The sequence below is a fragment of the Manis pentadactyla genome, chromosome 6, assembly GCF_030020395.1.
Source record: "Manis pentadactyla isolate mManPen7 chromosome 6, mManPen7.hap1, whole genome shotgun sequence".
Classification (NCBI taxonomy): domain Eukaryota; kingdom Metazoa; phylum Chordata; class Mammalia; order Pholidota; family Manidae; genus Manis; species Manis pentadactyla.
The window spans coordinates 129,786,211-129,800,417 of record NC_080024.1 but is presented as its reverse complement, the minus strand read 5'-3'; the positions used below and the strand labels follow the sequence as shown (position 1 = coordinate 129,800,417).

General features: G+C 35.6%; 1 protein-coding gene across 2 annotated transcripts in view; it reads left to right on the top strand.

The window, feature by feature from the left end:
* The window catches only part of RIT2 (Ras like without CAAX 2), a 410,475-nt gene that overhangs the window by 196,510 nt on the left and 199,758 nt on the right, over positions 1-14,207 (top strand). For both annotated transcript variants that reach the window (XM_057504143.1, XM_036885069.2), the window contains exon 4: positions 13,507-13,698. In XM_057504143.1, coding sequence (XP_057360126.1) covers positions 13,507-13,698 — 192 coding nt within the window. The remainder of the gene's footprint in view (positions 1-13,506; positions 13,699-14,207) is intronic.

Genomic DNA, 14,207 nt, shown 5'->3' with positions numbered 1-14,207 from the left:
CCACATAGAATATGTCTAATATATCAGACACCATTGTGTGAAGGCAATGTAAAGATGAACACATTACACAGTGCCCTGCCGTCACGAATCTCAAGAGTCCAGCCTGGGTACCATAGACAAATGCAAAGACATCTGCTATGCACTGTGATAGGTTACAGTGCAGGGCATTATGGCACTTAACCAGCCCTGAGGCGCCAGTGTGTGCTAAAGTTGGTAAGACTTGTAAGCACATCATTTTCGACAAAAAAGTGAGGGTGGAGGAGCTGATTGCTCTAGAGATGAGGAAGGGGACCCCATTAGTACATTTCCCATTTGAGCAGAGTCCGCATTCATTCATCACTGCCCCTCTGCAATCCCCTGTGAAGCACTTCTGAGTCACCTCAGGGTCTTCACCTCTCTCTCTCGAGGCCCACATTCCACACCAGGAAACTCCCCAGCTAGATATTCCACTTTCCTTAATAGGATCGACAAGACACAAAGTCAGCTGCTAAGACAGGAACAAGGCATATCATTTGTCTCAGCTATTCCTTATTTAATTGCCCTGAATGCTGCCCCCTGACCCACTCTTACTTTTTCTATATGTTGGTGACTCAGCATTTGAAGATTCCCAAGACTTCATTAGGGAGCCCTCTGATAATCTTTTGCTTGGGATACTGTTGTCATCATTTTATTTTCCAGTGACGTCATAGATATTTAAAAAACAATAGTTCTGGACTACAGTTGCATTTTGAGGGGCAAAGGACAGGAATTGTCCACCATGTTGAACAGAAAATTTCTAATTTTTAAATATTGCTACAACAGAGATGGTTTCCAAAAATAATTCCTTCAAAATTGTATATATATTGGGCACCAAAGTGCATTTTTAAAATAATAAGGCCTATATGTTATACAAGCATACATAATCTATGCTTTTTTATTGACTTATGCAACTTACTAAAAATTCACAAGAACTGTTATTTTCTCCATTGAATCAATTTTGAGGCATCTCACCAACAACAGTATGACAGTAATGAACCTTCATAATTTTAAAACTTGGTGCTCATTATCTTTTTCTATTATCTCTGTTTATTTCTTAGCTTAAATCTCGTGTTATAAACTTGTTTTTTGGAATATTTAAACTTGAATATATAATTTTCAAATTATTATATTTTAAATAGCTAGATGAAAATGATTCTAAGATTACCAGAGAGGATTACAAGTATTACTAGCTATTTTGTTTTTTAAGAACATGGTGAGGAACTCACTGAGTTTAAAAATGGAATGAAGAACAATTTTGCATGTGTAACCAAATAATTTGGTGAGCATAGTTCCTGCAGAACATTGAAATAGTTTGAAGCAGATAATTTCTTTATGTATTCAAAAATTATCTTAATATTTGGTATACAAGATTGCAAACTTATTTTATAAAGAGATATTGGCTGAGGACAAAAATTCTATTTTGCTTTTGCAGTTATGTCCTTTAAAAGTATAAATTTTCAAGTTTTAAAAAGATTGATCACAGGAAATGTGTGTGTTATATGTCTTCACAAACTCCTGTAATGTTAAGGGCTTGCTTATTATCTCTGTTCTAGAACATGTACATTCTCTATATAGAAAGGTGATCTCAGTATGGGATAAATGGCATTTATCCATTCAAACAACAGCAACGGAACTTTTCATATATCCAAAATCTGGGTGATATAAATATTAAACACAGTTTAAGCCTTGATGTTGACCCCAGAATATTTTAAATCTTGATGGCACAAATCTCACTTACTGATAACAGTATGAGAAAGACATAAATAATTGCTAATTTTTAAGGTTTATAAGTCATGAAAATACACAAAACAGTAATTATCAGTAAGGGCTGGGATTGTTAGGCATAGATTCATAAAAGAAGAAAAAATGTAATTGACTATGAGGTCAGCTCAGGTCGCTGAAGGGAAAAGGCTGCTTCCCACACAAAGAGATCAGCTGACTGGGCTTTATGACCTGGCGGTATTTCAGTTAGCTATGAGAAAATGATGTCATCACTACTTTTCTGGGTGCTGATTTTTCTCATATGCAGAATAAAAGAGTTGCAGGTGATAATCATTAAATTCTCTATTAGCTAGAAAAAATTCAAATGTGGGGAACAATGTGCATAAAGGCACAATGTTGAGAGGCAACAACTAATGTGATCAGGCCATGAGAGAAGTGACCCTATTAGAGCAGAGAGTGCATATTCAGGATTAATACGAGATAAAGCTGGATATTCAGTGTGATATCAGGTTATATAGGGTCTTAAAATCAGGCAGATGAGTATAGATTTGATGTGAAAGCAAATGGGTGACCATTGGACCTTTGGAGGCAGAAGAGCTGCATAATGAATGTAGTGCTTAAAGAAGATTAGTTGGACAGGGAAATAAAGGAATGATGGATTGGCTGGAGAAAAGAGAGTGGGGGTTAGAGCAGCCAGCCAGGAGGCTGTAACAAAGCTGGAGAGTGAGGTATATCTAGCACTTACAAGGGTCATGAACCCTATAGTCTCTGAATGGTTGTTAAAGAAAAATTAGAGCTGGACAGTAGTTAAAGTGGTAAAAACAGATTGTGCTCAGGACTGTTGCAATAGGGGGAAAAAAACATTGGTATAAAACCAGGCTCAATTCTGAATTTAGCATGGACAAGTGGAAATTTATAGCCAAGGAGCAGGTTGGGGATCGGTGGATGGATAATTGCTAAGAGGCAACATTAGGGATAAGGGAGGATTCTGGTTACACTGACTTAGCAGGATTCTTACTGAAGGCAGGCCAGGGTGATCAGACATTACACTTAGGATGGTGAAGGTTAAGGACCCTGACTAGATATGGAGGATGATGAGGAGGAGAATGGGAGATTCTGTCTTAGTCAGTTTAGCAGGATTCTTGCTAAAATTGAACACTGTAGCGACAAATACAGAAGTTCAAAAGTTGAGATCTAGTTGAAATATTCAGGGGAACCCAAGTAGAATTTGGTCAAGGAAAGAATCTTTGTCCTTGTAATTCTGATATTATGGAGGACACTTATCTTCTCTGGACATCTTTTCCTTATTAGTATGGTAAGGGCATACAGATTTTCAGTACAATGCTAAAATTTTAGGATTGTCTGGAGATAAACTATTTTAGGTATTGAAAAACAAGGTGATTTGGATTTTATCTGGGGAGGAAGTAAGTTATTTTTTCCATTCAGCCATACAAATATGAGTTACTTTGTGCAGTAGGCTTTTTAGAACATTTCATGTGTGTGTGTGTGTGTGTGTGTGTGTGTGTGTGTGTGTGTGTGTGTGTATACATATGAATATATCACAAATCATTTTCTTTATAGAGGTATTCTCTCATGTGCTCTAAATCAGTTAGCAAATACAGTTTTGGTGTGTGAATTTCTTAGTTATTTTTGCTGGGATCATCTTTTCAGGATCACACTGGGAATGATGAAAACACAGGGGATGAAACACAGTTATGTTGCTTTCTTCCAAGATACAATCCTGTAGGTTTTATCAGCAGGAAAGCAGCTCCCAGTATGAGTTGACCTCCAGGATAAACAAGAAACCAGCTGTGATAAGAAATGTCTTTTAATGGATTTGTACCACCAGAGGCAGTCATGAAACCTTAAGTCTTTGAGAAAGTCATAAGTCAGACTGGGCAAAGACAAATGATATTTGATGCATCCGAACACAGTACAACTCATCTTTCTTTTCTCCTTAAAATAAGACAAATGATTGAAGGTGGAAAATGAAAAAGGAATATTAAATTGCTTTTTAATTGATGTAGATTTCAGTGGGATATATATTTACATTAAAGTTAAACTAGACCTGGTCTTACATGTACAGGAATGAATAAATAACTAAAAGCTTTTATCCATTTAGTTTAAAGATTTGATTCCCTTTTCCTTTTATCTCCAGCCTCCAGCCTCCAAACTTCACTCTCCTTAAAGTGTGTATCATCCAGGGAATGGAAACATTACTTAAAACATTTAGCTTAAAGTAAGTAATAAACCAAATGATAATATAGTTATCTATTGGGCTCCGATGCAGGCACTGCCCCTAGTGCTTTGGAGAATACAATGCTGAATACTCCTTAACTCACGTAGTTTAGAGTCTTCTAATGGGACTGAGAGCCAAGCTCAAGAATTGCAATACAAAGAAAGAGTAATAAATACAAGGCTTTGAACCCTGCCCCATTCAGAGGGTATTATTTCACATAAACCGTATTTCCAGGTATGAATGGATAGTTCCCCTTAGCTGTCTAATGTCAACTCTAACTAGATAAGTACAAATCTATAGGAGAAACTATGCCCCAAAAGTTACTTACTTTCCCAATCAACTTCTTTCTGTTATTGCTTCTGCTGTTTTCCAGGCTCCAGAGCTAAAAAAAAAAGAACATGATATGCCTCTGATTTCCTAATTGGCAGCTCTCAGACTTTGGTGTATTTCTATAGTTTTTAATTTTTTCACATCTAGTGTGGGAACTAATAACATAGACCACAGAGGTAGGGTATGCACAGAAGCCCAACCTATTGCCTAGTATTATTTATTGAACCATCAGTAGTAATTACCTATTTCTTCTCTCAGTCCTCAACTGGTGGACACCAAGTCTTTCTTCTTTTTTTCTTATCCTTGAAACGTCCAAAGTATTTCTCTGTACAATGATCTCTCATTCAAGTATTTGCCCTTTTGTTTCTTCCCGCATGGAAATACACTTCAAGATTACTGCAAACACCTTCAAGATTTTCTCTCCTCTCCATAACTGTTACTATTGCCAAACTAGTCCTACTGAAATAGGGCTGCATGTTCTTTACTCCTAAAGACCATGTTCTTGGATTCTTCATTTTCTGTCCATATAAATCTAAAATGTGGTTGTCAGGACTTCCAATAATGTGACTTGCCTGGACAACAGGAACATGCCACTCATGTACATGAGCCATACTCATGTTTCTTTCTGTAACATCATTTCCCATTTGAAGTATGTATCCAAGTCCCCCATCTCAATGTCCCTCATTGTCCCCAAGCTCATACTCTGTGCCACCTTGCACATCTATCATTGTCCAGTCTATGGCCTTCACTGGGGTCTTGAAGTTTCAGTAATGACTTACTATCTGAGCAGAATTGCCACTATCCCCTCCTGCAGGGGACCTTCCCATGGAGCCTCTCTTTGGAGTTTGCTTCCCATGTGCTCTTAAGTGCTCTTTTGTGGTTATTAGATATCTATGGAGCTGACGTCACTGGCCTGCAATTTGCGTAATTACCCAAGGCTCCATGTTAGAAAGGCTCTGTACTTGGTTTAATGCTCTGCTATTGATGTCTTAAAATTCTTAGTAATTTTTGAACGAGTCTCCACATTTTCATTTTGCACTGGGCCCCACAAATTATGTAGCTAGTCCTGCATTGGAACCTTAGCATTTATTTTGAGTTGTATTAAGGAGGAGCTTTATAGGAGTCACCTTCATTATAGGCAGGAAACTAAGCATCCTGAATCCTCCAGTGTTCAATGTCATGTCAGAATCAAGGAACTTCCTAGTTTTTTAAGCATTAAAATTAAAAGATTTTAACTGTCATCATCAGTCTTTACACTTTTATTTTCTAACAACTTTTCTGTTATCTTACTTGAGCTTTACAGTAATATCATTGAATAAATCTACAAAATGGTGCGACTCACTTTGATAAATTCAATTCGACATTCTTGCTTGTTTTTGTGATACTGGCAATTCTGACTGGTATGAAGTAGTGTCTCATTGTGGTGATAATCCCCTCATTGAGGGGGAAGAGGTATAAACTTTCAATTATAAAATAAGTCACCAGGGTAAAAAAGTCCAGTATCGGGAATATATTCAATAATATTGTCACAGCATTGTATGGGTACAGACGGTAATCACACACACACAGTGATGAGCATTTCATAATGTATGTGATTGCTGAATCATTATGTTGTACACCTGGAGCTAAGATAATCATATCAATTATACATCAATATATTAAAAAAAAGTACAATTAGACACTGAGTCTCAGGGAACCTGCTACTGCTGATCCTGTTGACATTGTGGATATTATCCCTTATGTGATACACCATAATAGAAATTGCTTTCAGCCCTAAGTCCTTAAGGAGAGATCTGTCACTGGACATGTGAGTATGTTGTTATTCACCAAAAAAGCGATGTAGCAGATCATGTTTCCATTGCAACTTTGGTTGTTTAGACCTTGAGAGTAAAGTTTGGAGATCAAACTATGTTTTTACTTATTTTTATTTTGATGTTATAATTTCTATATGTTCTATTCCACATTTATACATATTTTTGTAATACATATTTTAAGATATCTCAAATTTTATATGATTGTCACATAACACATGCTCAAAAAATATTTGATGTATGGTTGAGGCAGTATTCCATGATTTAATGCATTCCTGAATGTACATGAGTGTCAGATAAGGAAAGATAGATTATAGATAAATATATAATGGTGGAGATGGTTATGTTCTCTGAAAACTACAAAGTAGTTTCAAAATAATTATATTTTGCCTTTTGCACACAATTTTGACCATATATTATTGGCATTTATAAAAGCTCTGATCATTTCCGCTTCAGTTAAATACTCTTAACCAGGTAAAGGCATCAGATCAGCACTGAAGAACCACTCCTACTACTGGTTTCAGTCTTGTACTTTGCATCAGCTATAGTCAATTTATATCTACACTTTCATAATTTGTATTTTTTATTCTTTCTTATTTAAAAAACATTCAAACAAAAATAAGAAAAACCACAATGCTCCTCTGACAGCCTTCAAAAACAACTATTGACTGATAGGCAGGCCCTAGATATTTAACTGCCATGCAAATGCTGAATTTGGATCTTGAAAGGCTGTTTAAGGATGACAAACATACTTTTGGAATTAGGGCTGCATGGAAGTTGAGGAGCTCTCTACAAATTATAAATTTTATAAAAAGTCACATCTCCAAAACTGGAGCTGCATGTAAGAAAATGAACCTGGATTACTGTCTAACTCCATACACAAAGTATACTCAAAATGGATCAAAGACCTGAATGTAAGTCATGAAACCATAAAACTCTCAGAAGAAAACATAGGCAAAACTCTCTTGAATATAAACATGAGCAACTTTGTCATGAACATATCTCCTCAGGCAAGGGAAACAAAAGCAAAAATGAACAAGTGGAACTACATCAAACTAAAAAGCTTCTGTCAAGCAAAGGATACCATCAGTAGAACAAAAAGGCATCCTACTGTATGGGAGAATTTATTCATAAATGACATATCCAGGAAGAGGTTAACATCCAAAATATATAAAGGGCTCAGATGACTCAACACCCAAAAAGCAAATAACCAATTAAAATTGGGCAGAGAATTTGAACAGACTCTTCTCCAAAGAAGAAATTCTGATGGCCAACAGTCACATGAAAAGCTGCTCCACATCACTAATCATCAGAGAAATGCAAATTAAAACCACAATGAGATATCACCTCACACCAGTTAGGATGGCCAACATCCAAAAAACTAAACCTGAACAAATGTTGGCAAAGATGTAGAGGAAGGGAACCCTCCTACACTGCTGGTGGGAATGTAAATTAGTTCAACCATTGTGGAAAGCAGTATGGAGGTTCCTCAAAAAACTAAAAATAGAAATACCATTTGACCCATAAATCCCACTCCTAGGAATTTACCATAAGAAAACAGGATCACAGATTCAAAAAGACATATGCACCCCTATGTTTATTGCAGTATTATTTACAATAGCCAAGATGTGGAAGCAACCTAAGTGTCCATCAGTAGATGAATGGATAAAGAAGATGTGGTACATATACACAATGGAATGTTATTCAACATAAGAAGAAAACAAATCCTACCATTTGCAACAACATGGATGGAGCTAGAGGGTATTATGCTCGGTAAAATAAGCCGGGTAGAGAAAGAAAAGTACCAGATGACTTCACTCATCTGTGGAGTATAAGAACAAAGCAAAAACTGAAGGAACAAAACAGCAGCAGAATCACAGAGCCCAAAAGTGGACTAACAGTTACCAAAGGGAAAGAGACTGGGGAGGGTGGGAAGGGAGGGAAAAAGGGATTAAGGGGCATTATGATTAGAACAGATAATGTAGGGGGGAGCATGAGAAAGGCAATATAACACAGAGAAGACAAGTAGTGATTCTATAGCATCTCACTATTCTGATGGACAGTGACTGTAATGGGGTATGTGGTGGGGACTTGGTAATGGGGGGAATCGAGTAACCACAATGTTGCTCATGTGATTGTATATCAATGATATCTTAATGAAAAAAAATCACATCTCATTTCTTCCACCAAGTGCTCTTTGCCCTCCTCCTGCCAATTGCCTTTGCCTTTTTCTGAACCCTTATGGTTCATTTAGCACTTAATTGCTGTTTATTTATTTTATCCTGGCCTAGTTGGGTTGCTGTATTGCTCCAACCAGGACAGGGACAAATTTTTTTTTTTTATTCATATATATCCTACCACTTGGCATAGTGTTAACTGCCTGGCTGACTTATTTTTTTTCTACTTTCTTTGTAGTAGGAGAATAAATTCAGTGTGGAGACTTATCATGGGTGTGACAACCAGTATAGATAATGTTATGTGTGTGTTATACTAGGAAACAATTGGAAGTCTGGTCTGATTGTAGTGCTAGGCCACTTTGTAAATAGTGAGACACTCATATGTTGTGTTAGCACTTGTGGAATGTAATGGGGAGCTGATTCAGTCCCTAAGTTTCTGAATTTCTGCTCAAAATACTCAGATAATCAATAAAGTGGGATATGAGATGAATCAAAAATTCTTCATTTTCAGAATTAAGAGATTTCTCACATAATTGTAATGCAAGAGAACATGTCAAAGAGAAGTAATCAAGCTGCAGATTTGGAAGATATTAGAAATGCTTATGTTTGTAGCATTTTACACGGTGGGTCTGTTTCATAGATACTTTGCTACTTACAGATAGCAAATGGAATCTAGTAATGTTTCTGAATAATTAACCAACAATTTTAATTTATATCAGGAAGCAAATGAAGATATTAACATTCAGGATACACAGAACATAAAGTGCAGGGATCTTTAATTCATGGGTGAATGAATATGAAAGCAACATGTTGAAGGCATTTTTCCTTATAAAGTGATTACAGTATCATTTATTATTAAGTTGATACATATCTGCAGAGCTTCTGCTTAATTCTCTGGGCCCCACCAACCTCCAGTGCATCTTTAAGTGAAACACACATATAGGAATGCTATGAAAAGAGCTGGTTTGGTTAAAGTCAGCCAGGAGGAAGTGTTCTCCCCATTCATTGTGATAATTATATCTATTTTACCAGGGGAGAAATTCTCTTATTTTGAAAAAAAAAAGCTTAATAATTTTCTGATTAAACACATCTGAGAAGTACTTCTGTGTTTATATTTAAGGCAACTCAGAGAATTTTGTAGCTGTTCTCTCAGGGAAAGCTGCTATTCTGAAGGATTTATACTGGAGTTAATAATAGGCTTAATTTGTATTGTATTTAAACATTCATCAAAGCATTTTCACATATATTCTAGCATTTGATCCCTTGTACAGCCCGGTAAGATGGGTTAAGTGTCTATCCTAATCTCTTTTAACAAAGGAGGAAATTCAGTCACTGAGGGGTTAGGTGATTTGTTAAAAAATATGCTCTGAGTAACAGACCTAGAAGTCGTGTCCTGAGACACCCAGATTCTCTGCTCTCAGATCTCAAAGACCACTTTTGAACATAAATGCAGTTACTTCCTCCTATATCCAGCTGCAAAGCAAGATCAAACAAGGAGCCCTTTAAAATACTAATTCTGGAACCTCATACCTGTAGTTTCCAATTCAGGTCAAGTGTGACGGCCATTAAATTTATTTTAAATATTACATGTATGACTTTGAGTCTAGTTAACCAGCATGATTGGATATTCACTCATTCCTTCATTCAACATTGTTCTCTGTGAATTTTACTTTCATATACTTTGCTTGTGTCTCTATTAGGTTGTTAGGCTTTTTCAAACTTATTTTTCTTTCTTTTTTTTATTGAATATGGTTGATATGCAATATTAGTTTCAGATATACAATAAAGTGATTCAACAATTATATACTAATTATTTTATAATTTAAAGTTTGTACTTCTTTATCCTCTTTACCTATTCTAACCATCCCTTTACCCCCTCCCCCCATGGCAACCACCAGTCTGTGCTCTGTGCTTATGAGTCAATTTCTGTTTTATTTGTTTGTTTGGTTTGGTTTTTTAGATTCCACATATAAATGCAATTATGCAGTATTTGTCTTTTTTGTCTTTTTCACTTAACATAATATCCTCTAGATCCATCCATGTTTTCACAAATGGCAAGATTTCATTCTTTTTTATGGCTACATAATATTCCATTGCATACATGTACCTCTTCTTTATCCATTCATTTATTGATGGACACTTTGTTTGCTTCCATGTCTTGTCTATTATAAATAATGTGATAAGTGTAATGCATAGATCTTTTTGAATTTTTATTTTGTTTCCTTTTTATAAATTTCTACAGTGGAATTACAGAGTCGTACGATATTTCTATTTTAGTTCTTTGATAAACCTCCATACTGTTTTCCATAGTGGCTGCACCAATTTACATTCCCACCAATAGCTTGGGAGGGTTCCCATTTCTCCACTTCCTTGCCAACACTTGTTATTTTTTATCCTTTTCTAAAAAAATAGTCATTCTGATTGGTGTGAACTGATATTTCATTGTAGTTTTGGTTTGCAAATTGATTAGTCTTTTCTCAATAGCTATTATTGAAATAGTCAAATTTATTGGTGTTTTTCTTATGTCTCACATAGTAAGAACTTTGCCAGCTCAGATTAACATAAAATCCCAATTTATAAATGAAAAATCCACTTTATTTCTTAAAACAAAATAAAATCCATAGCTAGAAGAGAACTTGTAAATAGATAATAAACTTAGAGATGCTCAACATGACTCATAAATAAATGCAGATGAAAGAAACAAGATAACTCTTTTACCCTAAAATTTATAAAAGGTACAAAAGTTCATGGTAAGTGGCACTGGTGAGAATGAGAGGAAGCAGTACTTTTATATAATGTTGGAAAGAGTGTTACTAGTACAGGGTCTTTGGTAGTGAGACCGGAACTATTTCTCAAAAGTAAAAATGTATATTCTCTCTGATCTAACAGTACCACTTCTTGGGTATACATAAATCTGGGCAACATTGATGTTGTAGTAGATATATTGCAGCATTGTTTGTAATAGGAATAAAAAGAGGACATCTGGGCATAGACAACTAGTTAAAGAAATCAACATACATGCATAAAAGGAATTATGCATTCATAGAATAATCATTGCTTATATGTGTTTACATGGATTGGCCTCCACAGTATATTAGGGCTATTAAATCTTAATTAAGATTAAAAGTAAAAATTATATACATTATGTTCCCATTTGAGTATAAAAAGGTGTATGAAGGTAGAATGTATATGTCTATTCCTATGTATACATAGACTATTTTTGTAAGTATAAAGAAACTATTAATTGTCATACATTTGAGAAGGAAAACTAGAGGTTGAGATAGGAAGAAAACTAAATTTTATATACATTTGTACCACTTGAATATTTTATAATGTGTATTAGTTATTTTTCAATATACCAGAGATAATTAAAGATAAGGAATTTGATGCTTAAAATAATTGGCAAATAACCTGAACTGGGTATATCGTAAAATAAATCTTCTCCAGTTTAGTTTTCACTTTATTATGGCATCAGTCATATGCAACTGATGTAACAAATCCACATATTTTCTTAACTATCACATATATTTTATGATAATTCTGTCATTTGTATTTTAGAAATGTAATTATAAGTTAGGGAAACATCACTTAGCAGTCTGTAATTTTCTAGTGGATCCATGTTAGCTGAGTAATACTGGTTGAGGCATAGGGTTTTCAAAATTAGAGTATGTCAGAACTATGAAGGACCACAAACATTTTATAAACCAACTTTGTTTTGGAGATGAAGAAACTGAGACCCAGTAGGGTTTTTTTCCTCCCATGTTAGTTCCTTCCACTCAAATGGTAAAATTTAGGATGAAGTACAATTTAATACTAAGTAAATTGATATAGTGAGAGTCAGACAATACTAAATATTCAAACCTCCTCTTCATTAGCTGACTGCCCATCCTTGGACAAGTCTCCTGTCCTCTCCAGGCTCAAGTTCTTACAACTTGGGAGTGATTGGTTGAACCCAATGATACTGTTTGTACCCATTCTATATTGACTGAAAATAATTTAAGAAATCTACCTACTAATTCAGGACCTCATCAACTTTATTACTGTCTCTAGATTTGTAAACACCCCAATTTTCTGAAATTTCCAAAGTTATGTAAATGCTCCCATCCTTCAAAAGTCAAGCCATGTTAAATCAAACATTTGTTTCAACAATTACTCTGAGGAGAACATTTTTGTAGTTCTTAGAAACCCTTGGTTGGTGAAGAATTCACATCTTCTCTTTAAAGTCTTCAAATATAGCTCAAGCTCATGTGAATCTTCCTTTCTTTATTACTTATTTCACAACTGTCTAAGTCATGAGATGTTCTTGTATTGTTCTCTTGTTATTTAACACGGCTTGTTCCACAGCTAGAGCCTGTTTTATTTTTCCCATTGCATGTGTCTAACTAGCACTTGTGATTTTAGCAGTAGGTTCAGAATAATAGTGAATGAAGTCAGATATTTCAGACTGAAAGGAAAATTTTAGGTTGTAATGCAGACCACACTTGGAATTTTCAGTTGCCAGGAAATTGTTGTTTAGGTGGGATGTAACATGAAGAGCAGATACAGTGATGTGTTCCAGTTGGGACATGGGTACATTGTGGCAGGTAAGCCTGTCCTCTGCAAGGAGAGAAGAGGGTAAAGGAGTCAGCGGAATGCTGAAGTGAACTCATGACTCAGCAACCAATGCCCCTCTGGTTACGCTCCTCAGGGACGGAAATCTGAGTATACCCAAGCATATAACTGAGTCTGGTATTAGCTTTGCTAATAACTTTCTCCAATCACAAGGATAATAAAATTTAAAATATAGTTTCTTTTCATGTTTTTGAGAAAATTAGTTCCTCTAGGTTTTAACATTTGGAGTATACAAATTTAGATTCCTTTTTCTAAAAGTAGGTCGTTAAGTAGAAAATAAATATATAATCTGTATATAGTCCTCAAGAGTTTAATAATAAATCTGCTACTTAACACATCTCCCCCAAGAGCTCTTAAATGAAGTCTTCCATGATTAAAGATCAACATTCTGAACAGTTGAAACATTCAGGTTTCATAGTGGTACATTTAGACTTCACATTGCTTTTCTATATACAACGTCCACAAATGTACTTTAAGAAAATTTCTATCCAAATTATTTACTCTTATAATTTGTCTACTTTTTACCTTTAATTTTATTCATATTTTGTACCGGCTTCAGTGTTTTAAGTGACGTAACAATTTTGCTCTTTTCCTGCAGGCAGAATTCACAGCCATGCGGGAGCAGTACATGCGAGGCGGGGAGGGGTTCATCATCTGCTACTCTGTCACTGACCGCCAGTCATTCCAGGAAGCTGCCAAGTTTAAAGAGCTAATTTTTCAGGTTCGCCACACCTATGAAATCCCCCTGGTACTGGTGGGTAACAAAATTGACCTGGAACAGTTCCGTCAGGTAAGTGTCAATTTTATTTGTTGGTTTCTGTCTTTATAGTACCAAGTATGTCTGCTTTCCAAGGTTCATATTGAAAATTATGCAAAAGAAATGTACACATGATTTTTTCACTAAATCTTTGAAGTCCTGTGGTAGATTGTTATCCACCACAATACAACCCATTTCACATGCTACTTTGTGTGTCCTTACCAATCCCCCATCAGCAGGCATGGTGTATTTTTCCCATTCCTAGATCTGGGCTGGCCCTATGGTTTATATGGAGGAGTAATTCTAAAAATGATGCTGCATAATTCTGAGGCTGAACCTTAAAAGTTCTTCAGGTTCTGCCTTGGCTATTTGAAATACTTGCTCTTGGGGTCTAGGCACCATGTAAAAATCTCACGCTAAACATGTGAGCAAAGCAGCTAGCCTCATAACTATCTCTGCCAACTTAACACACATGTTGGCAAGGCATTTTGCACGTTTCAGCACCAGCTGCCATCTGACTATACCTCAGAAGATACCCTAGC